General features: G+C 39.9%; 2 protein-coding genes across 4 annotated transcripts in view; one reads left to right on the top strand and one right to left on the bottom strand.

The window, feature by feature from the left end:
- The window catches only part of LOC133847190 (unconventional myosin-XV), a 38023-nt gene extending 24320 nt beyond the window's left edge, over nucleotides 1-13703 (top strand). Inside the window, exons 1-5 of one of the 2 annotated variants that reach the window (XM_062282056.1) lie at nucleotides 1093-2602; nucleotides 8988-9499; nucleotides 10505-10742; nucleotides 11728-12870; nucleotides 12940-13701. In XM_062282056.1, coding sequence (XP_062138040.1) covers nucleotides 1532-2602; nucleotides 8988-9499; nucleotides 10505-10742; nucleotides 11728-12870; nucleotides 12940-13107 — 3132 coding nt within the window. In that variant the 5' untranslated portion in view covers nucleotides 1093-1531 and the 3' untranslated portion in view covers nucleotides 13108-13701. Of the gene's footprint in view, nucleotides 1-1092; nucleotides 2603-8987; nucleotides 9500-10504; nucleotides 10743-11727; nucleotides 12871-12939 lie in introns of those variants that run through there. The other variant, XM_062282054.1, reaches the window with a different exon arrangement.
- Nucleotides 13704-16890: 3187 nt separating this feature from the next.
- Nucleotides 16891-24155, bottom strand: LOC133848074 (teneurin-3). 2 transcript variants are annotated; one of them, XM_062283452.1, is made up of 8 exons: nucleotides 24044-24155; nucleotides 20201-20372; nucleotides 19995-20133; nucleotides 19770-19928; nucleotides 19519-19710; nucleotides 18147-18207; nucleotides 17933-18063; nucleotides 16891-17858 (listed from the first exon to the last, which is right to left on the bottom strand). In XM_062283452.1, exons 2-8 carry the CDS (start codon nucleotides 20366-20368, stop codon nucleotides 16999-17001), a joined length of 1710 nt encoding a protein of 569 aa, XP_062139436.1. In that variant the 5' UTR covers nucleotides 20369-20372; nucleotides 24044-24155; the 3' UTR covers nucleotides 16891-16998. The 2 variants fall into 2 exon arrangements, with proteins under 2 accessions (XP_062139436.1, XP_062139435.1); XM_062283451.1 differs by lacking the exon at nucleotides 24044-24155 and adding an exon at nucleotides 21422-21591.
- Nucleotides 24156-24361: the final 206 nt, after the last annotated feature.

Raw genomic sequence — 24361 nt, 5'->3', positions numbered from 1 at the left:
TTGTTCGTTTTGTTTTATTTTGCGCTTCGTCGCATATTCGCACGCGTTGCTTAAAGCAGAAGCTCAGTGGGTCTCACTGGCCAGTGTGACCATAAGTTGGCGACACCCAGCGACAATCACATATTGATATTGATGCATTCGATCGATCGATCAAACAAACGATCGGTGGAACGGTTTGTGCTGCCTTTCTTTGAATGCAGCTCTTAAGTTATTTTAATTTAATTCAGTTTGGATGTGAAAACTTGTCGAACGCCAAAACCTGAAGACGGTCGCCGTCCCAAGTCGCAAGTCCCGGTTCAAGTCTAAGGCCGAAGACGAAACCCGAATCCCAAAACCCGGTTCGTCTCTCCGCCTAGCGAAACAGTTAACAAAAAAGCCGCTTAGACCACTTGTTATTCTGTCTATGTCTCTCTCTCTGGCTCTCTATTTTACGCTCGGTTTGCTTTTCACTCAACTGCCTTTCTCTCGCACTCTTTTCGTTTATCTTTCTGTGCTCTCTCTCCCACTCTCTCGGTGTGTGTGTTCTGCTCGACTGGGAGTGAAATGGTCAGCCGAATGGTCCCCAGTCTGTGTTTTGCCTCTTTTGACCAGTCTGCCCAGTTTTTTTGTTGCCAGTTTGTTACAAATGTTCGGTAACGGCACCACGCAGAGAACGCGCGCGCGTCTGCAAAAGCGAACCCATCAAATACCAATTCTTCAGCTGCCAGTCTTCTATTTCTTTTTGTTGTTGTGCTGTGTTGTGTTGTTTTGTTGACCAACTTTTTTTTTTACTTCTTTGCTTTTTCCTGTGTGTGCTATGCTATGAATGAAATGTTTTTGTTAGTGCCAACAACCACTCAAAGATAGCTGTAATGTGTCTGTGTGACCCATTAATCAATGCAGGTCTCCAAAATACAAATAGACAAAGTCTCTTTCACCAACATTCCTCTTGGGAAGTGCATTCTATGCAGAGTCTTTGACCTTGAAATCAATCGTGTCTCTTGACGGCTTTTGTTTGAAGTTGTCAAATTAAAATAAATTGCGAAAACTGCAACTGAAATTTTCGCAAATGGCCAGGAGAGAGAAGGAGAGGCCAGGGAAGCAGCAGCAGATGAAGAAGTGCCACTAAAAACGACAGCAAAAGACAATAAAAGCAATAAAAAATATCACGTATACGCAGCGCAGCTCAGCGCAGTTTCGCATTTCGTGTGTGCGGCAAAACGGTTTTCCTCGGAATCGACAGCAGCTCATTTGGCAACACAGACAACTGTGTGTTTGTTAACAATATTTAACATTCATTATGGCCGTGTAGTTTGGCCAGTTGCTGTTGCTGGACGTGTTGTGTTGTGTTGTGTTGTGTTGCTCGCTGTTCATCATCATCGTTGTAGTCGCAGTCGAAAATGCAATAACAACTTTCACTGGCACGCGCTTGCTTGGGGAGTGGACTGCCACGCCTCCCCACAATAGTGAACTGAGAATCGATACCAAAAAAAAGAAACAAAAAAACTCGCCTCAAATAAAACACACAAGCGACAACAACTGCAACTGCAACATGTCGCAGAGTGTGCGCAGCAGCAGCAGCCACAGCAGCAGCAACCACAGCAAGTCTGGCCAGGCGACGACGTCGTCGGCTGCTGCTATTGCTGGACAGGATCCGCAGCTAAGTGCAGGGGGCAGCGTGCCGCACAAGTTCAGCAGCATTGTGAACAAGGTGGAGTCGCTCATCAGCAAAATGCACCATGACAAGGTTAACAACTTTAAGTTGCTCCAGCAGCAACAACAGCAGCAGCAGCAACAACAACAGCAATGTCAGGATCATGAACCCGATCCCAGTTGCACAAAATGCGCCTCACTCGACTCACTGAACAATCTGACGGACGAGGATCAGGATCAGGACGAACGGGAACAGGAGTTGCTTTATACGGACTCGGATGATGCGGAAATCGCGCACATCACGGGCACCACGGCTGCTCAGGTGCATCACAATCAGCAGCAACAGTTGCAGCTGCATCGACGCAGCGATCTCGATCAGCTGACCAACGAGAGCATTCGCGAGCTCAACGAGCAATGCTGTGTTTCCCTCGGCGCCGAACTGAATGCCCCGGGAGCTCCGCCGGATGGGGAGCGAGGTGCACAGGATCAGGACTATGACAATGCCTGGAGCGTGGAGGAGGACATCGTGTACAAGTGCTGCAGCGGCACCGCCTCCGTCTCCGCTTCTGCTTCGTCTGCCAACAGCTTGTGCGAGGAGTGCTGCTTTGAGGAGCAGCTCAGCTACAAGCTGCGGCTCAACCAAAGAGACAACAACAACAACAGCAACCACGACGAGCACGAAGACAGCTGTGTGACGGCGACTGCCATCGCAATGGCTTCGGCAACCGTATCCCTAGCCAGCAGCCTTCCCATTGCCATTCCCTTCGCCAACACCTCCTCCTCCTCCTCCGCTACACCATCCACGACGACGCCGCTGCTGCTCGGGGGCGGCAACAACAAGACGCGACGCGTGAGCAACGCGAGCAGCGGCTCCGTCAGCCGCATGGAGACAATCCTCGAGGAACCAACCGAGTCCAAGATATCCGTCAAGGAAATCCTGGCACGCTTCGAAACCATGAACTCCAATGAGGTAAACTTGCAACCAACTTTTTCTAGTACCGCGATTAATTCTCTTTAGTAAACTTCGATGCTTAGCAGTTCGCAATGTTGTCTCACTTTTTACCCGTTTCTTTTGTGTACTATTTCCTAACCATCTTTACTTGTTAACTGTTTTCTTTGACAACAACTGCGAGTGTTGTCAAGTTGTATCTGTCAAGGAAATCATGGCACTCGCAACTTTTTCTACTCCTGGATTAATACCCTTTAGTTTGATATTTATTTAGGACCGCAGCTCGCAATGTTGTCTCGCTCTTTATCAGCTTGCAATTATAGCTGATCTCCGTTCTGCATTATTTCATAATCATCTTTGCTTGTTACCTGTTTTCTTTGAAAATAATTGCCCTTGGGTTGTCATCGTCTTTGAATCCTTACTTATTTTCGACTAAATTAGTATTGCTGTTTGTTTGTTTTTTATGCACTCTCTCTGATCCTCTTTGATTTGATAATTATTCAGAAAATCTTTACTTCACTGAGTGATCTTCATTTTTCTTACTTGTTTAGTCTCATTTCTCATGATCCTCACTGTTCTATATACTTTATACTGATCACTTACCAGATTCCCTTTATTATTCGGGTTTCTTCCTAGTTCAGTTCCTTAATTGTAATTACTATTTTGTGACTACTTTGCTTAGTAATATGACAGACTCTTTATTTATTCTTATTTATTCTATGGTTATTCCGAATAGTTTGTTTGCTACGCATCAATTGACCTTCTTCCCTCTTACTTTTCATATCAAATGATCACTTTCTTCTCTTTGCAAAGCACCCAGAAACTTTTAGCTTCTGCGATGCTCTTGCAAATTAAAAGATATGACTTACAAACGCCGCTGGGGGTGTGAGTAAATTATTGTAATCATGTTGTGCAGAGCTCACTTGGTTTACTTAACCGCAAGTTGAGTTGAGGAAAAGGGAGGAGGCGGAAAAGTAGGGAGAGGAAAAACTAACCTATGATTTTCAGCTCATAACTTGGTCATGTTATGAGTTGCTCGAGTCTCACAATGAGACGCCTTCGTCTTCGCCTTCACCTTCGCCTTCGCCGTCGCCTTCGCATAAGTAATAATTATAAATAACAATTTACAAATTACGAATTATGAATTACGAATTGCGAATTAAGATGAGCATGTTTAGTAGTATGCAAAACGGTTTTGAAAAAACCAACTTCAAGATGAGAGTTGATGAAAGATAAAGATAAAAATAAAAATAAAGACGAATTCGAGAGTCGAGAGTCGAGACAGCTCTTTACAGTTTGATGTTCGAGTGTTGCGTTTAACGGTAAAGTTAATCAACACATAATCGCATTATTAGCATCGACAGCCCAGACAAAAGGAGAGAAAGAAAGACAGATAGAGAGAAAAAGAGAGAGAGTCAAGTGTACCTCGGGAGTTAACTGCAAACATTCGCTTACATCACATGCATCTGTTTGTGTTTGCTCCTCTTCATCTTCATCTCTTCATCTTCATCTGTTGTGAACATAACGACGATCATAGGTGTTGATTATACAACAACAAATGCGACAACTGCGACTTCAAGTTTAGAGTTATTTTTAGGTGTTTGGTGTTAGTAATAGAAATGATGTTAAGTAGCGCAAATGACTTTCAAAACTATAAAAGCTGCCCTCGTTGAACTCCTCTGTGGATTAGCTAATCAACCCTTCCGACCCTTGAACTTGATTAAGAAAGATTTATTTGACTTGAATCGGATATTTATTTATATTTTTCTGTGTGATTATTCGGTAGCAGAGTTTTGTTTTTCGTTACTGTTTTTGTTTATTGGCAATTCTTGGAAGAAGAAGATTATTCTTGACTCGCTTCCCATCTAATGGGATCATCTCTGGTGTGTGTTACCGAGCGTGGCCGATGCTACGCTTCAGCTCAAAGCAGAGCGGAGCGGAGCGGAGGGGGATTCGCTTATCCCAATCCGATTCAATCTAAGCCAAGCCAAGCCGTTGACCCACAGAAGAGAAGAAAAGATAGAGAAGAAATGATAGAGCTGAACTTGAAGAGTGCTTTTCCCCATTTGACCATTTCAACTGAACTGAAGAAGAATTGTAATTTAACTGTAATTTGATTTCAATAATTTAATTACATTTCGTGCGTTTTTATTATTGTCCGACTTCTCAGCTGTTCTCCGTTCTCCGTTTTCCGTTCTCCGTTCTCTCTGTTTCGGTTTCGGTTTGCGTTCAAGTTTCTTCTTCCTCAGCTGCAGCTGTAAAAATTGTATCTCAAGTCGAGAGCTCAGCTGCATTTGTTTCGGACTCCGTACATTAATTTCGAATTTTAATTAGCTGGCATAGACAAAAGATACAACACACATTAACAATCAACAATACGATATAGTGGAGTGCATAAATGCTCGTATTTTTTATTTATAAGTGGCTAAACAAAGGCTGAAGACAAACCCCAAAAAGAAAGTTGCTGCCTCCAAATGTAAACACGAGTGTGAGTGTGAGTGTGAGTGTATGAGTACACTCATGCTTGCACTCAAACTCGTAATAGATGAAATTGTATTGCGAATTGAATTCGCATTGCCAGCAAGTGGAGCACAAACTGAAATTGCAACTCAAACTCCAGACCTCAATCCCAGATCCAGATCTAGATCTTTGGATTCATGGCCAAACTCGAGCTCGGAACAAGTCGTGTGACCCAGTTGCGTGTTTGCTTCTCTCTCGTTGCAGTCTCTCGTTGCGTGCTAAATAGGGGGAATCGCATTGAAGTTCGATCTTCGATCTTCCATTTGTCCAACGCCTTGTTTTTTTTTTGTTGTGTTTGTGACTCTTTCCGAGTCATGATTTATGCCCATAACTCAAATCGAGGCATGTTAAAACCCACGACAGCTGCCAGCTTCCTCCTGCTGAATAGTTCGCTAACTGTTCTTGTTCCTCCATCTCCGCTTTAACTTAACTGTTTTCGCCTACGCGTGGCTTTTGCCAAGTGATCTGCCTCTGTCTTCATGCTCAGACTCGATCAGTTAAACTCGTCACGAGGAGTATGTCATAATAATCTCCGATCCAATCCAATTGCATCTGTATTTGTGTGGCACTTTCTCGCGGTCTGTTTGATGCGTGCTGCGCTTATCGAATGGTTGTTCGATGATAATGCTCACGCTAATGTAAATGATAATGCTTAGGCGCATTTTAATTTGTGATCTGCAATGTCTCTAAATTTAAACTCGATCAGTTAACCACCTCTGATCCAATTTGATCGCATCGCCTTCTCGATGTTGTTATGCCTTGTTATGTCGCCAGGCGGCGTGTTTGTTGTATGCTGCGCTTTTCGAATGATTGTTTTGATGATAATTCTAATGCTTGGGCGCATTTCAACTTGTGATCTGCTTTGTATTCAAGATCAGACTCGATCAGTTAACTACCTCCGATCTCATTCGATCAGTGGCGCTTTCTTGATGTTGTATGCCTTGTTATGTCGCCAGGTGGGGTGTTTGTTACATGCTGCGCTTTTCGAATGAATGTTTTAATGATAATTCTAATGCTTAGGAGCATTTTAATTTGTGATATACACTGTCTCCAAGCTCAGACTGGATCAGTTAACCACTTCTGATTCAATTCGATCGCATCGCCTTCTCGATGTAGTTATATCTTGCTATGTCGCCAGGTGGCGTGTTTGTTACGTGCAGCGCTTTTCGAATGAATTTTTTAATGATAATTCTAATGCTTAGGCGCATTTTAATTTGTGATCTACACTGTCTCCAACCCCAGACTCGATCATTTATCCATCTCCGATCTCATCCGATATGTGAAGCTTTATCGACGCCTCGTTACGTCGCCAGGTGGCGTGTTTGTTGTGCTTATCGAAAGGTTGTTCAATAATAATGCGCTGGTTAATGTTAATGGTAATGCTTTGGCGCATTTCAGACTCGATCAGTTAATTAATTCACGGGGAGTGTGTCATAACAATCTGATTCGATCCGATCGCATCGCTTTCTCGATGTTGTTATGCCTTGTTGCGTCGCTAGGTGGCGTGTTTGGTGCTCTTATCAATGATAATGCTAATGCTAATGCTTAGACGCATTTCAATTTGGAAGTGCCACATTTCGCTCCTCGCCATGATTGATTGGTGAAAGATTTCCGCTTTCATAAACATAACAAGCAACAACAACATCAGCAACAACAACTTTTACTCACCTTTTCGCATGAGTGTGTGCTTAAAATTGCAACGAACTACAATATTTGAGCTGTGGGTGTTGGCAGCAGCCGCAGCAGCGAGTGCAGCATAAAGCAATTAATGGTTAAAGAGCGCAGCGCAGGGGAAATCCATTCGCAACTGAGGAAGCAACTAAGAGAGAGAGAGAGAGAGGGAAAGGCGGGGGCGAGCAAAGGCGAAGGCGAAAAGTGAAAAACAAAAGCAAAAACAAATGGAAAGCAACGCCGAATTGCAGATTGCACAAATTGCAATAAAAGTGAAAAACATATTTCAATTCCAAAGCAACGAATAAAACACTTTCGTTGCCAAAAACGCAGTCAACTAGCCAACGTCCAATTCGCTTCGAGTACACTGCGCGAAATCAGCAGCGCACACATTAATATTTATGATGCCAGCAAAAAATATGCGTTGCATTTCTTTCTCGTTTGCTAGCCACACTATTTGCAATTAGCAAAAAAGAAATCTAAGAATATGAAATGAGCATAAAATTGTACAGCTTGAAGCATTCTTTTACAAGAGGAAGGAATTTTTGCTAGAAAATATTAGTTGTTAATTTTGTTGAAAAAGTCATATATATTTTAGTTTTATTTTTTCAAAATCTTTTATGGATTTCTAGGATATATAGAACTAGTATGAAACACTCAATTTATTTATAAAGTAAAGAGAGTAGTATCTATGCTTATTTAAAAAACTTTCGGATAGTTTCTTCCTTTTGGTTTCTGTGTTTAAGAGTAGAGTAAGTTCTGGAAGCGTAAAAAGTCTGAATACGCATCTGTCCATAGCCTCGAAAGAGCTTTCAGGGATACCTCAGAATGTTTTCTTTTTGTCAGTCAGGTGGAAACTAATGTCACCTAGTTCTACGTCTCCTCAGCCTTCGATAGCTCTTGAAGTTCCAAGTTAAATGTCGAAGTTCCCACTCTTGCTCCCATTTTGGTATCTGCAGAGGTGAGAATGGTTGAAAGAATTCAATCTTCACAACCGATATCAACAGTCCTTTAACTATTGAAGATTCGCCTCCAGCTTCTACTTTGGTTGCACAGCTGTGAACATTGAAATAGCAATGCGATCGAAACAAAACTGCATAACGGTTTTTGAATATTCTTTTTTGTTAGTTGATCACTTGCACATTGTTTTTAAAAAATGGATCATAGAGATAAGAAACAAGCAAAAGCTCTGCAAGATTTCTTTAGTTTTCCTGTTATTTTAATATTTTTAAACAATGTTTTGGCTGCACTTTGGAATAGCAGTTTTTGATTAACTTCCACGAAAAAGCCCAATGTTTTTTTTAGTTCTATGGTAATGTTATGTTTACCTTTGAAAAAGTTTGTAAGGGATTAATAAGCATTAAACCTTTCCAATTTAAAACGAAGTTGAAGAAGAATGCAGCTGCCAAATTGCTGATAAAAGTAACTAGAATTCTCTCAGTGAAGGAAAGAGTTATCTTAATATATATTTATAACTATCTCTAATTAAATTGACATCAAATTTCAACAGCAATTCTGCAACTTGCCTTTGTTTAGTATGTAATTGCATATTTGGTTTGTTTATTGAAACATTTCCAAATTGCACTTTCACTTGCATTTGTTTTCATTATTGAACAATGAAACACAAAGCTGTAATTTTTTTTTGTTAACAACACTTATTATTTTTGTTACCGGATCAAGTTTTACCCCAAAACCGATTAAATAATTAATGTCGGATAAACTTTGGCAGTTATTAAAGCAATAAATTTGGTATTTAGTTGCAGCTCTTTTAGAGTCTTTCCTAATAAATTTAATGATGTGAATGTTGTTCTATATTAGGAATCTTTAGTGTGCTTTATTTACTATTTTACTTATTTATTATTTGAGCAGGAGTTTATAATCAGTGCAAAATCAGTTCATAATGAACATAAATCGAACTTAATTGAATGATGTATTCGATGTTTTTAGTGTTTTGTCAGTGCATCGCTTGCAGTTATAGTTACAGATGTTTGTGTATATAGAGATAGCTAGCGATTGAACCGGTTGCTGATCGACGTGTGATAACTGGTCATGGCTTCGCTTTTTGTCTTGGCCAAAAATAAAAAAAAGAGGCACCTGGGCAACTTTCACATGCCATTGACACGGGGCAAGTGCTTGCTTGCCTCTGGCTGTCTGCTCAATTAACAAATTGCATTCACGCTCACACTCTTACCCTCTATCTCTTCCATCTTTTCAGTCGCAGTCGAAGGCGTCGACGCTGTCGTCGGGTGCTCGGGCTGCCGCCCAGACGTTGAATGTGCCGCTGGAGCGTTTGGAGTCACGTCAGGCACAACAGCAACAGCAGCAGCAACGCAACGAGCATTCGCACTCCAATGGCAACGATGCTGCCATCGAGCAGCAGCTGCTGCAGCAGCAAGTGGAGCTGCATCACCACCAGCAACAGCAACACCAGCAGCAGCAACAACAGCAGCAGCAGCATCATCAGCTCGAGGATGCTGCCGAGGAGCAGCTGCTCGAGCAGCAGCGCTACATGAAGCAACAAAGCTATCTGCACTCGGCTCGCAAGTCAAATGCCGGCCAGCAGCCCAACTCTTTGACCAATGGCCAGCTGTCGCAGCAACAGCAGCAACAACATCACGATCTGGATGGCAGCAACTATATGCAGGACGATGCAGGCAATGGCGGCACTCCGCCCTCTGTGACCAAGTATTCCCTGCTGCAGTTCGCCATGCAGCACTTCCGCAACGAGTAAGTTTACCCACATGTTTCTGCATTTATATTTACTTTCTTATCTCACTTAGCGGCCACTATATTTATTGTTGAATTTAGTTTAGCCTTAGATTTATGGTGGCTAGTCGGATAGTTCAATTTCAAAACTAAACCAAAAGCGTAGAAGAATGTAATTCATTAAATCTCGCTTAACAGCCACTTTTATTTACCGCTTAACTGCAGGTTTATATTACTTCTTGTTACATTCTATATAAACACCAAAGAAAAAGTGTAGAATTATTTTAATTATTTTAGCAAATTAGCCTTACCTCACTTAACGGTCATTATATTTATTATTGAATTTAGTTTAGCTGCAGATTTGTGCTAGCTAATGTTTAAGCTTAAATTGATAACTAACCAAAAGTGTGGAAAAATCTAATTTCTGATTTGCTTAAAGTGTATGTTACTTTTTCATTACACTCTATATAAAAACTAAAGATTCATCTTTACACTTCAGTGTAGAAACATTTCGTTCATTGTAGAATTTCAGCCTTATCTCACTTAGCGACCACTATACTTATTTTTGAAATTACTGTAACTGCAGATTTGTGCTAGCTAATGGTTAAGCTCAATAGAAAAACCAAACCAGAAGCGTAGAAAATATATATTTTTTTATAATTACATCCCTATCTCGCTTAACGGCCACTGTTTTCACACTGACATACTGCTTAGCTGATGTTGCCTTTCTTTTGTACTCTATATAAAAACTAGCCAGGAAGTGTAGAAACATTTCATTCATTATAAAATTACACCTGCCTCGCTTAACGGCCACTATAGTTAGTGTCATGCTATTGTTTCACTTAACGCTTTTGCGGGCTATCTTTATTTATCTATCTCAATAATGATAATATATAAAGTGAAGAAGACAACTTAAATGACATATAAACATAGGAATTTCTACGGATTTTCTTATTTCTGAATTATTTTTGTATTCCAATTATTGCATTTATCTTAAACTAATCTCTTCAATTCCATTTCCTGCAGCCAACTGCGCGATGCGGATCGTCACCATGAGCGGCATCAGTCATCGTCCGCTGCGAATCGATCGTATGCGGAGCTGGTGAAGTGGCAAGGTCACGCCATTCGCCTTCCCCTGCTGCGTCTGCCCAACGATTTGGCGCCGCTTGCTCTCGAGTGCTTCGATTGCATTCTGCGCTACTGCGGCGACATTCCCCTCGATCCCGAGCTAACTGAAGTCAAGTGTGTCTACACGGTGCTAATGGTAAGTCCCTTAAACGTGTTCGATATTAAAGTTGGAAATCAAAAAATTCAAATGAGTTGATCTAATATAATCTGCAAGACTAGGAAACAATAATAATAATAAATTAATATAGCAATTGCAATTGATAATTGTGGAAGTTTTAAATGAAAATAAAAGCAAAACAGTGCGGTATTATTCTTGAAATATACCAAATAAATATACTAAAAAAAAACTGAATCAAAAGTAACAATAATAAACAAATAAATAAAAAGCAAATGCCAAATTAATATACAGAAAAAATACTACATACAAAACAATAGCAAATGAATAAATTATGAAGCTAATAAATAAATACTTTTCAAGTTAATAAATATACTAAAAAATACTAAATAAATAGCACAATAATTTAATAAAGAAAGCATCAACAAAATAAATACTTTTCACATTTGAACCAAATTAATATACTAAAAATACTAAATAAAAAATAAATCAATGAATAAAGAAGAAATCAAAATATTTTTCATAAATATACCAAATTAATATACTACAAAAATACTAAATGATAAAGAGCAATAATAAATGAATAATTAAAGAATCAAATAAGTAAATACCTTTCACAAATATACTAAATTAATACACTACAAAATTCCTGAATAAAAATATCAATAATAAATTTATAAAAAATAGTCAAATACGTAAATACTTTTCATAAATATACAAAATAATTATACTGACATAAGTAAAACACAAAAGTAAATCAATAAAGGAGCAAATAAATAAAGTATTTATTTACTTAATTATAAATATACCGAATTAATATACTAAAAAAATACTAAATAAAAATATGATAAATTCATTTATTAAGCATAAAAAAAAATCAAATAAATAAATAGTTTGCATAATAAAAATGCAAATATATAAATGAATTGTTAGAGAATGTAAATTAGTAGTAAATAATTGAAACCTAAATATTAACGCTCTTTTCTCCTCTCGTTTTGCTTCGCAGCATTGTCACAAATATCTGGCGCTGCGCGATGAAGTCTACTGCCAGCTGATGAAACAGACGACGGCGAACCGATCGCCGTGTCCCGACAGCTCGCAGCGTGCGTGGCGTCTGCTCAGCATACTCGCAGCGTACTTTGGCTGCTCGGATGCACTGCGTCCTTATCTGATGGAGCACCTCACATCCGCAGCCTCGGATCGACGTCGCTCGTGCCATGGCACCGCCGCCGTCTGTCTGACGAATCTCCGCAAGACGGCGCGTTGCGGTGGCCGAAAGAACGTGCCCAGTGTCGAGGAGGTGACCGCCGTCTCAGCGGGACGCTCGGCTCGCCGCCAGATCTATCGCTTGCCCGGCGGCGCTGAGCGTGTGGTGAACACACGCTGCTCCACGGTGGTGGCCGATGTCATTGCCGAGCTGTGTGCACTGCTCGGTGTCGAGTCGGAGGCGGAGCAGCAGGAGTTCTCGCTGTACTGCATTGTCCAAGGCGATGCCTTCACCATGCCCCTGGCAGCGGACGAGTACATTCTGGATGTGACCACGGAGCTGCTCAAGTCTGGCCAGCCATTCTATTTGATATTCTGCCGCTCCGTCTGGCACTTTGCCCTGAAGCGCGAGCCGGCGCCGATGCCCCTTTATGTGGAGGTGCTCTTCAACCAGGTGGCGCCCGACTATCTCGAGGGACTGCTCCTCGAGCTCCCAGGCAACGGAGTGCCCATGCCCGAGATGGTGCGCGACATGGCGCGCATCGCGGCGCTTCTCCATCGTGCCGCCGACCTAAGTCATGTGCCGGCGATGAAGGAGATCAAATTCCTGCTGCCGAAGCCTGCGCTGGGCATTAGAGAGATCCGACCCGCTCAGTGGGTGGGCCTGGTGCAGTCGGCTTGGCCGCAGGTGGCGAACCTCAGCCCTGGACAGGTGAAGGCGCAGTTCTTGAACGTGCTCGCTGCTTGGCCGCTCTTTGGCAGCAGTTTCTTTGCGGTGAAGCGCATCTGGGCCGAGGATGGGCCGCACGTTGAGGACAATCACAGTCCGATGTGGCGCGATCTGATTCTGGCCTTGAATAGACGTGGAGTGCTATTCTTGGATCCAAATACACACGAGACGCTGCAGCACTGGAGCTTCATGGAGGTCATCTCGACGCGCAAAGTGAGTTCTGAGGGAAATTCCCATATTTCACGATTATTCTCATCGATTCTCTTTTTGCTCTTTTCGCAGGTGCGCTCGGAGGATGGCGCTCTATTCCTGGACATGAAGGTGGGCAACCTGATGCAGCAGCGCGTCATTCGCGTCCAGACTGAGCAAGCGCACGAGATCTCGCGCCTGGTGCGACAATACATCACCATGGCTCAGATCAGTCAGCGCGACAAGCGGGAGCTCAACTAAGGGCGGAGAACAGACGTCGAACAACGAACATTGCGAACATGTTTATTATTATTACATACAATGATTATTATGATTACCACTTATTAGTATGATTACGCATTAATTTCCCCCGGACCCCAATCTTTTTTTTGTCACTCTCTAAGCTAAGCATAAACATATATACATACATATTTATATAGTCCGCCCACATATTGTATCTATGTATCCATCGAGTGGCGTTCGTCCTTTGTCGTCCTTCCAACTGCAGGCACGCCCCGTAGGCCATATTCAAGCTTCCCCCTCATTCACACTATATGCAATACAATATACATATATGTACGCCTTGTATCTGAACAATCGGTGTTCTAATCTTAAGTAACAATGTGCAATTCCTCCCCTTTCCCCTTTTCTCTATCTCTTATAATCTCTTACTTTCCTCTCCTTCGATTCAAATATTTACACATCTTTCTTGCACTAGTTATAAGCCAATCTTTTATATTATTATTATACATGTATTTTTTTTTTGACAATTTGTTAATCGAAATTCGAGGATTAGTGTAATTCCTGAAAATGATCAAAAATCGACAATAAACAAATAAAACTTCATATGAAATCTTAAAACTGGGTTTTTCTTTATTTGATAATGTGGAGAGTTCAATTCTTAGATAGAGGTAAAAGTTAGCTGCATTTCATATAACAATTTTGTAAGATTCAAAAAATGTCCTATACTTCTGCCATTTGAAGGACGATCGTGATGTCCTTTTACACATCGATAGCTCTTATGAATACAAACTGATTGACATATTACACAGGACGAAAGTCCTTCCAGGACCTGAGATAAAATGTATTCAGAAAATAGCGTATATCTCGGTCATATCCTTTTTGATCCTTGCAAGTCCTGTGTCAATCGAAGCGTGTTGACGACGACTATTATCCTGCCGAATTTGATCCTGATTGTCCTTACAGTTCTGGAGTTATCCTTGAATTTCTAATTTACGCAATTGTCATTTAACGAACGGAACTGAAAAATAACAAGTTTTATATGCCAATCGATAGAGTTGGTCCTTACGAATCCAACAATACATGTCCTTTGAAAATCCGACAGGATCTAGCTGAGTTATTCGCATTTTTCAATTTTATATGCAATCTTAATTGAGCCCTTATAAGTATGCTGCATGTCATATACAAATTTGTATGATTCAAAAATGACCTATACTTCTGCCATTTGAAGGACGATCGTGATGTCCTTTGATACAAGGATACCACTTGAGAATATAAACTGATTGAAATGCTACACAGGACGAAGGTCCTTACAGGACCCGAGATAAAATAAATAAAGAAAATAGCGAATATCTCAGTCATATCCTCTTCGATCCTTGGAAGTCCTGTGTCAATGGAAGCGTATTTACGACGACTATCATCCTACCAAATTTGATCTCGATCGTCCTTGTAGTTATCGAGTTATCCTTAAATTTCTAATTTACGCATTTTTCATTTAGCTAACGGAACTGAAAAATAACAAGTTTTATATGCCAATCGATAGAGTTGGTCCTTACGAATCTAACAATACATGTCCTTTGAAAATCGGACAGGATACGGCTGAGATATTCGTATTTTTCACTTTTTCATGCCATCTTACTTGCACCCTAAAAGTATGCTTTAAAATATTTGTGATGCTTAACAATTGGTCAGCCGCAAATCCACGACGAGATCGAAGAGCTCTTGCAAAATGCCAGTTGCACCACATGAAATACCAGGCGAACATAAATCAGCAGCAAGCAGAAATGCAAAAATTTAGGAGGCGTAGTAAAAGTATGCTGCGAAATTTTATTTGCGGAATGGTAAGTACATCCTAAAAGTATGCCGCGTTTTATTTTGGCATTGTCAAATTTCAAGTGCCGCATCAGCGCCATTAATGAACATCCTAAAAGTACGCTTTACAAAAGCAGCAGCAGAATGTCAGAAATTGAGGTAAAAGTATGCCGCAAATAATTAATGTTGCATTTAATTGGACATACTAAAAGAATGCTTAACTAAAATAAAGCTTTTTCAAAGTTCGTAGGCAATATCACTAACCATACAATACATAGATGCGTCACGCCATACAACCAAAACGTCCCATTGAAAACAGTATTATTGCCGCCCCAGTCGGGTCGTGCGCTGCGATTCGAACACCGAGCCTCTTCGGCTCATTCGAAAATTCGAAGTGCTAACGCAGCGCGCAGCGTTGAGTTCAGTCGCAGATCAAATGCGGAGCGATGAGCACGGGCGCATTTCGTTGCGCTCTGCTTTCGTTTCTATGTATGCGTGTATGTATCTACATGCTCGTGTATATCAGTATGTGTATGCATGTGAAGTTTTGCAACGTGCGGTTGCCTCGCAAACAAGCAGCTAGCGCACGCCAATTTTGTTTTGCCGCGACGAAAGTCTCGAAGATGAAGGCAACAACAATTGCTCGCGTTCTATATGTTTGCAGTTAAATGGCACTTGCACAAGGACCGCGTTGGCTCTGCTGGTGGTGTGCAAGCTCAACATGTTGTGGGTCAGGGTTCAACTCCCGATCGAGAACATATGCATATTTTGTTTTTTTAATGCGATTTTACTTTTTTCATTTCCTTTTAAGTTAGAAGTAAAATTTAATAACGCATTGATTTTTGATGTTTTACAAATTCCTTTTTGCAAACACTTTTTAAAACTATATTTTAAAAAGTTTGAACTTTAAAATTTTGTTTTTTACATTTTAAGATAACAATAACATTTCAATAATAATACAATTTATACAACATAATACAATTACAGAAAAATATTAAAAACATAATTACAATAAAATATTAATTATATATGTTTTTAATATTTATATTTAAATTTTTTACCAGTTTTAATTTTAATTTATTAGAAAATTTTTTTAGCGAAAATTAAAATTAAAACTAAATTCCAAAAATGAATTTATCTTTTAAAAAAAGATTGAACTTTTTAATATTTTAAAGTTAAAACTTTTTTAAATAGAGTTTTAAAAAGCAAAAAGGAATTTGTAAATCATCAAAAATCAATGCGTTATTAAAATTTACTTCTATCAGTAAACTTGAAAGGGAATGAAAAAAGTTAAATTGCATTAAAAAAAAAACAAAATATGCATATGTTCTCGATCGGGAGTTGAACCCTGACCCACAACATGTTGAGCTTGCACACCACCAGCAGAGCCAACGCGGTCCTTGTGCAAGTGCCATTTAACTGCAAACATATAGAACGCGAGCAATTGTTGTTGCCTTCATCTTCGAGACTTTCGTCGCGGCAAAACAAAATTGGCGTGCGCTAGCTGCTTGTTTGCGAGGCAACCGCACGTTGCAAAACTTCACATGCATACACATACTGATATACACGAGCATGTAGATACATACACGCATACATAGAAACGAAAGCAGAGCGCAACGAAATGCGCCCGTGCTCATCGCTCCGCATTTGATCTGCGACTGAACTCAACGCTGCGCGCTGCGTTAGCACTTCGAATTTTCGAATGAGCCGAAGAGGCTCGGTGTTCGAATCGCAGCGCACGACCCGACTGGGGCGGCAATAATACTGTTTTCAATGGGACGTTTTGGTTGTATGGCGTGACGCATCTATGTATTGTATGGTTAGTGGCAATATTATTGCCGCAAAGTCACATACTAAAAGTATGCTTTCGAAATTTCGTCAAGTGTTTGACAATAGCGCGCTAATTCAAATACAGCGCAAAGTGAATAATTTAATTTTATAGCTAAATAAGAAAATAAAATAAATAAAATATATTATGAACAAAAAATTAAATTGAATAAATAATTTAATTTAATAACTAAAAGTGAAAACAAAATAAATAATAATAATAAAAAAAAATAGAATTGCATTTAAATTCGAGGCAATTTGTTTGCACATTGCTCAGATAATATTTGGTATGATTTGATCATTGTCATCCTCTTCGTCCTCGTAGTCCTCTCCATCGCCATCGCCATCCTCGTAATCATCCTCGTCGTCATCATCATCGTCATCATCATCATCGTCGTCGTCGTCATCGTTGTTGTTGTTGTTGTTATCCTGCTGTTGATTGTGGTCTGGCTTGATGGGCTTTGCCGTCAGCTGTTCCTGTGCATTCAATTGTGTGGCATCGTCCTTGCTGCCACTGCCACTGCCACTTGTTGCAGCAGCCTCTGTTGTAGTTGCTGTTGTTGTAGAGTTTGCTGAAGCTGTTGCTGTTGCTGTCGTGGCACGCCTCAATGTTGTCGCCTCATCAGCAGCTGCAACATCGCTTAACGCTTCATTAGTCGCATTGTGGCTGCCGCTGCCTGCGGCACGTGTTGTCGTCGTCGTCGTTTTCTCTGTTGCCTCTTCCTTGCCATTGCCACTCGTTGCTGTTGCTGTTGCTGCCACAGTCACTGCTGCTGTTGCTGCCTCGGCTGTTGCTGTTGTGGTTGTTCTCGGTGTTGTTGTCGTGAAATTTGCACTGTTTGTTGCCAACTTTGTCGTCGACTGCTTCTCCACCGAGTCATCCACTTCATCCTCAGGCCCAGCAGCTGTGACCGGTTGTGGCTCCAACTCTGACTCCGACTCCGAATCCGAGTCCGGTGGCGTGATGCGTGGTGGCGCCACCGAGGTGAGCAGAAAGTCATCGGCAATCTCACAGTTCTTGCCCAGATACCCTTGACGGCAGTGGCAACGATAGCTGCCATCCTCACGGCTTAGCGAGATGCATTTGCCGTTGTTCTCGCACGTCTCCGGATGATCGCTGCAATAGCTCAGCTCTGCAGTGCAGAGGGGGGAAGAAGAAGGAAAGGTTGTTAGTAGGAGCAAATGCAAATACTTGCGTCCAACTTACTCTCATCGCATAGCATGCCGCCCCAGCCTGGTCGGCAGTTGCATTCCCACGGCGCATCGCAGTCGCCGTTGACGCAGCCAGGATACGGAAAGCATTTGTCGCACTGCGCCCCCGTCCAGCCCACTTTGCAGCTGCAAGAGGAGAGGGGAGGAGAGGAGAGAAAAGAGTTACGTAGTTAAAGTTGAAGGCTTTTAGGCTGCAGAGTTCGACTCACCGACACTCGCCAGGCTTGCGGCAGTAGCCATGCTGCTTGTTGCAGTCCGAGGCGCAGAGTGCTGAAAAATGTGTTGTTTAATTATTGAAGAATACTAATTAAATGTAAGCTAATTTGCAAGCTTCAGTTTGTGAGACAGCGCAACTCAAGAAGAGGGATACAACGGATAGAGATTTCATACATCATAAAACTATGTTGTCACTTGGCAATAATAACATATCAGATATCAAATGTTTGGTGCCAACTGACAACATAATTCACAAATTTATATATTCTATCGTAAGACAAACAAAGTTTCTAAAATCAATTTTAGCTCTAAATATGTATATTAGTAATCCACAGCTATAAGAATAAGCTTTACTTATATTTAAAATTGTTTCAACTTTCAGTATTATTTTTAAAATATACCAAATTAATATACCACAAAAATACCTAAAGCATACTAAACGTTATTTTGGTATATTGATATACTGCATCATGCAAAATATACCAGATTACCAACCAGCGTACTCTAAAATATACCGAATCGATATACCAAAAATACAAAAATATACCGAAATCAGTATTTGGCATATTGATACTGATATACTTTGACATATTGATATTGATATAACAGATATAGAGGACAAATATACCAGATTGTTCGCAGTCTTAAAATATACCATGTTAGTATACTACATAAATGCAAAAAAATATACCAAATGATATATTTGGCATATTGATATAGTCATATATTTAAAATATACCACATTATTGTACCACAAAAATACTGAAAATATACTAAGTGTTATTTGGTATATTGGTACAATGCATTATGCGATATAAACTAGATTACCGGCCAAAGTAGTCTAAAATATACCGAATTGATATACAAAAAAATGCTAAAATATACCGAAGTCAGTATTTGACATATTGCTATAGTACTAAACTCAAAATATGACAAATATAGAGGTCAAAATATACCATATTGTTCGCAGTCTAAAAGTATACCATAAATACTAAAAAATATATTCCAAATGGTATATATATTGATATAGTAGTATATTTAAAATATACCAAATTGATATACCACAAAATACAACAAATATACCAAATGGTTTATATTATACACCTCAATTTGCATGTAAACATAACTGCTGACGAAGAAAAAACTATAGACAGACAGACGGACGCTGTTCAAAAATATATATAGAGTTGGAGATGCCTCCTTCTGGAAAAGGGTATTATAACAAAGTTATAATACCCTTTTCCCTTATGGATAGTGGGTATAAAAAATGCACTTTCAGTTAAGAGTTTCACCTTGACTTCGATCAAAGATGAATCTGGCTTAGCATATATACTTTATACTTTATAAGAGAGTAATCGCACTCACCTGTCTGGCAGAGGAGACCCGTGTAGCCAGGCTGGCAGAGGCACTCGAGTGGCTTGTTGCAAGTCCCGTGCTGACATCCCGGCATCGTGGCGCACTCGCTGCAACTGCGTCCCGCCCACCCGATGCGGCAACGACACTCGCCAGGTGCCTCGCAGTAACCGCGGGTGCTGTGGCAGCCACTGCGGCAGCTGGCTGCAGAGATGGAATCGTTATTTAGAAACACCTCTTACTCAAGACTGAGCTCAACTTACGCTCGGTGCAGAAGAGTCCGTCCCAGCCCGGTTTGCAGATGCACTCGAAGGGTTTGTTGCAAGTTCCATGCTGGCAACCGGGCAGCGGAATGCATTTATCACACTGCTCCCCGCTGTACCCGATGCGACAGCGACACTCTCCCGGACGTTGGCAGTAGCCTGAGAGAGAGGGAGAGAGAGTCATAGATGAGTCTGAGTCTGAGGCAGAGACAATCTTGATCTTACCATTCATGGGATCGCAGCCTCGTCGACACATCGGCACCTGGCAGAGATCGCCCTGCCACCCAGGAAGACACTTCACATCTCCCTTCTCATCGCAGGTGTAGTGAGAGTTCATCTTGTACTTTTGCGGCTTCTCGCATGCCTTTAAGATTAGTAGAATAAATGTGAAATTAATGACAACAATAAAACAATTGAAATTGAGAACTTACGCGCTGCTTCCACAACGGGATGTTTGTGTTTGTGTTGAGACTTGTCTGGCGTCCATCGAAGTTCCTTCGCAGCGCCTCGATACCATTCAATGTGCTGACCAGGATCATCACCAGAAGGAGCACAGTCAACGGCAGCTGCGGCGTCCTCAAGCTGCTCTGCGATGCCATTGATCTATATAAAGTGCAGCTTTCATTTGAAAAAGTTCTTCTAATTGAAATCTTCTGAGTTTACTCTCAATCTTCTCAGAGTAACCCATTCAATTTTGTCCCTATTTAATTTGCAATTTCCTCTTACTTTACTCAACTTTTCACCATTTCTTTAAAGAATTATCTTTCAAATTACTTCTTAATGGGTCTCTGTTTTGACGATGTGCTTAAAGTTCTCATAACTCAAATCGTCTGAAGCTACTCTCAATCTTCTCAGAATATACAACCTAAATTTTCTTAGTATTTCATTTGGAATTCAATCGGAATTTACTTTACTGTTTTCCACTATTTCTTCATTGAAATTGCACTTAATCTTCAGATTCAATCTCAAATTTTCTGTGTATTTCATGGACATTAATTTAAAATGTTTTGGAGTCTAATTTGTAATGAACTGAAATGTATTTCGAAATTTGATTCCATTGAATTAAAGACTAGAATTGTTATGCGGAAAATAAGCTTGATATTAATGAAATTATATTTAAATTGTTCCCTTTACTCCCGATTCTTTATTGCGATCAAATAGAATTTAAATAGAATTTCTTTAATCTTTAATCTACAATTAAAATAAATTCTATTTATATGACTCTCTTTATTTACATGGAATTTCTTTAATATAAAGCTTGATTGCTACTCAATAATTTTATGCTTTAATTTCTACTTTACAATTCGATTCATTGTTGTCGAATCAAAGAAGTTTGCAGTTTGATAGCTTTAAATGGTTAAACCTTTACTAATTAGATCAACACTCGTCGATTGTGAATACCCTCGAATTTACAACACTTTAATGTTGGGATTAGATGGAAGTTGCGTTTGGTGAAACAGTTTGGCTTTGTGTAAGTTGGTTGTGTGACGCGTTGCCGCGACACCAAAGACAATTAACATGTTTTGAAGACAACTTTCTTCGCGACCAGAGAACCGCAATTGACGGACGGACTGAACTGACAGAGTGACTAACTGACTAACTGACTGAGTGACTGACTGAATGATGAATGAATCACAGTTCGAGGTACGCACCGCATCGCAAAATAAAGAAACGCTCGAAAAGCAAATCGGGAAACCAAACAACAAATATCCAAAGTGTGGCGAGTGTTTAACGGTCTTTCAATCCAATCGAATTTAAATCCAATCCAAAATCCAACCAGCGACGTCTTCTTCGGCTTGCGTTTACTTGGAGACTAATCAATTAGCTTAGCGATTCAAGTCTGTCAACTCAAGAAGAACTCGAAAGTGAGTTCTACTCTCTCTCTCTCTCTCTCTCTCTCTTTCTTCGAGTTGAAAGCCAGTTTAGCCCATTGTCTCTTCTGCTTCTTCTTCGTCTGCTTCGTGCTCTCGCGAGGTGGAGAAATTTGAGAAACCGGCGGCTAAGGCGACAGCTGTTGCCTTAGGCATCTGCCTCGCTCTCTGCGTCGATCACCTGCCCCGCAAATTGGGTCAAACGGTAAACGTTGAATCAGCTGAGCGAAGCGTCAAACAAGTTGCAACAGGTCGCGACAAGTCGCGACAAGTCGCGACAAGTGGGGAAAATCAAAACCACATCACATCAAAGCACAACACAACAACACATCACAGAATTTTGTTTTAAAATAATATTCTTGTTTCTTTATTGTGAATTTCTCGATTTCCATTTCATGATCATTATTTAGTATTATGTAATTATTATTATTATTCTTATTATTCGAATTTAATTTGTTTCTTGGATTCTCTTTTTTGACTTTGACTTGCATTTGCTTAATTTTCTTATTCATGTTCATTCTTTTTGCTTTGCTTCTTTCTTCTGACATCAAGCTGAAAATGTTTCTATATTCTTTTTCTTTTTGATGAATATCATTCTGTACGTGTGTGTTTGAATGAAGTGTGTGTGTGTGTGTGAGTGTGTGTATGTATGCGTGTGTGTTACAGTTAGCAACAAAGTTTGTTGTGCTGCTTGGTGACTTTCAAATTTTCTGATTCACTACAAAAATTGAATTGAACAAAATAATAGTAGCAGATATTTCAAGTCTGCATCTCAGCTATAGGAACAGTTGGCAGTTCACAGTTATCTCTCTTAAGATGCAATAATAATAATAATAAATATAACAAAAATAATAATAATAATCATAATAATAATAATGATAATAACAAGTAAGAAAGTTACAGTCGAGTGTGCTCGACTGTGGAATACCCGCTACCCCTTTTGAAAAAAAAAATTAAAAACAGTGCGGTATTATTCTTAAATATATACCAAACAATATACCGGAAAATACCAAATATACCAAATGATATATTTAGAATATTGATATAGGGTTACATTGAAAATATAAAAAGTTTATATAGCACAGAAATGCTAAAAAAATACCAATGACTGTATTTGGTATATCGATGAAGTACTACATTCGATATTTATCATAGATGGTAAAATATACCAGGTTTTCAGCCAAAGCAACTATGTTATAAAAGTTTTCCTTTAAAAACATCTACAATTTTTATGAGATCAGACCTAAACTAAGGAATCATAAATACTGTAGTTAATATTAAATGTACCTAAATTCGGGAATCTAGCTTGAAAATAACTCTTTTTTTTTATTTTTGTTGGAAAAGGGCATGGCAAATATTTGAAGCAAACTTGATCTACTTTTAAATATTATAAATGCTGTCCAAAATTTTTTTTTATCTATATTTGTTTTAGTCTCTGAGATGTTTGGGTTCTTACGAACGGACAGGCAGACAGACAGACGCTGATCAAGAATATATATACTTTATAGAATCGGAGATACTTTCACCTGTCTGTTACGTGCACAAAGTTATAATATCCTTCTCACATGTAGCGGGTGTAAAAATGCAACATAAAATACTAACTCGAATTGAATAGATATCAGACAGACGGACTTTAAAGAAATCAGAATGAACTTTGTCAGAATTATTTCAGTGGCAGCCACAACATGTTTAACTTGATGTGTGTGTGTGTGTGTGTGTGTGCTTAGTTACTACTTTTAGTTTGCAAGTAAAACTATGAACTAATGGTTAAGCATGATGTACACACTGCGTATGCGTAATGATGTGTATGAGTAATTATTAATTGTTTCTTATAGCTAAACCAAACGGGGATCGATCGATTGAATGCCTCGATTCATTTCCGATTTCATCTAGTTCGTTAGTTCCCCCTTTTGGATGAGGGGCGTGGTTGGGTTAGGGGCGGGATTCTATGCTAATTTTTGCTTCTCTCTCTTTCTCTCTCTGTTTCGCTTTCTCTCTAGTGACAATAATCATGTGTATATTTGGGGGGGCTAATATCATTATAATTATGGTTATAGTTATAGTATTATATCATCATTATCGTCTTTAGCTTTATCTTTATCTTCATATTCTTCACACATATTTCTTTGATCTTTCACTGTGAACTGTGTCGGAAAGTAGCGTTCGCATCTTGTTTTTTTGGAGGAGAATGTTTATATTCTATTTACAACTTGGGGGTACAGTTAGAAGGCAGCGAGTGCTGCAGCGAGTTACTACTGTACTTTTTCAATATTTTCCACTTTCGTCACTACTAAATTACTATGCGATTTACTATGCTGCGGACTCGGACATTCGGGGGAAGGGACACAAAAAAAAACACTTTCTTGTTACTTAATTAACTTTGCTTAAATCTTAAACACTTACATGCGAGTTCTGCTCTTCTCTTTCTTCTCTCTTCGAATGTGTGTGCAGGTGTGTATATGTGTGTGGGAGGTGTTGAAGATCGATATGATGAGGCTGCGGGTTTGTGATATGAATGAGCGAGCATCTGAAGAACTCGAACTCGAACTTGAACTCAAGCTTGAATTCGAAGTGGAACACGAAGTCGAACTCGAACTCGAACGCGAACTCGAACTTGAACTCGAACTCCAAATCGAATTCCAACTCGAACTCGAACTGGATCTCTAGCTCGAACTCCAGCTCGAACTCTTGATCGAACTCTAGCTCGCACTTGAACTCCAG

This window comes from Drosophila sulfurigaster, chromosome X (assembly GCF_023558435.1).
Source record: "Drosophila sulfurigaster albostrigata strain 15112-1811.04 chromosome X, ASM2355843v2, whole genome shotgun sequence".
NCBI classification, from domain to species: Eukaryota; Metazoa; Arthropoda; class Insecta; order Diptera; family Drosophilidae; genus Drosophila; species Drosophila sulfurigaster.
This window is presented reverse-complemented; position numbering and strand designations above follow the sequence as displayed.

Coding starts and splice junctions, on each gene's coding strand:
- LOC133848074 (XM_062283451.1), bottom strand. Junction 19,711..19,769: donor CGGACTCTTCTGCACCGAGC/GTAAGTTGAGCT, acceptor CCATCTCTGCAG/CCAGCTGCCGCAGTGGCTGC. Junction 17,859..17,932: donor CGGCATGCTATGCGATGAGA/GTAAGTTGGACG, acceptor TCTGCACTGCAG/AGCTGAGCTATTGCAGCGAT.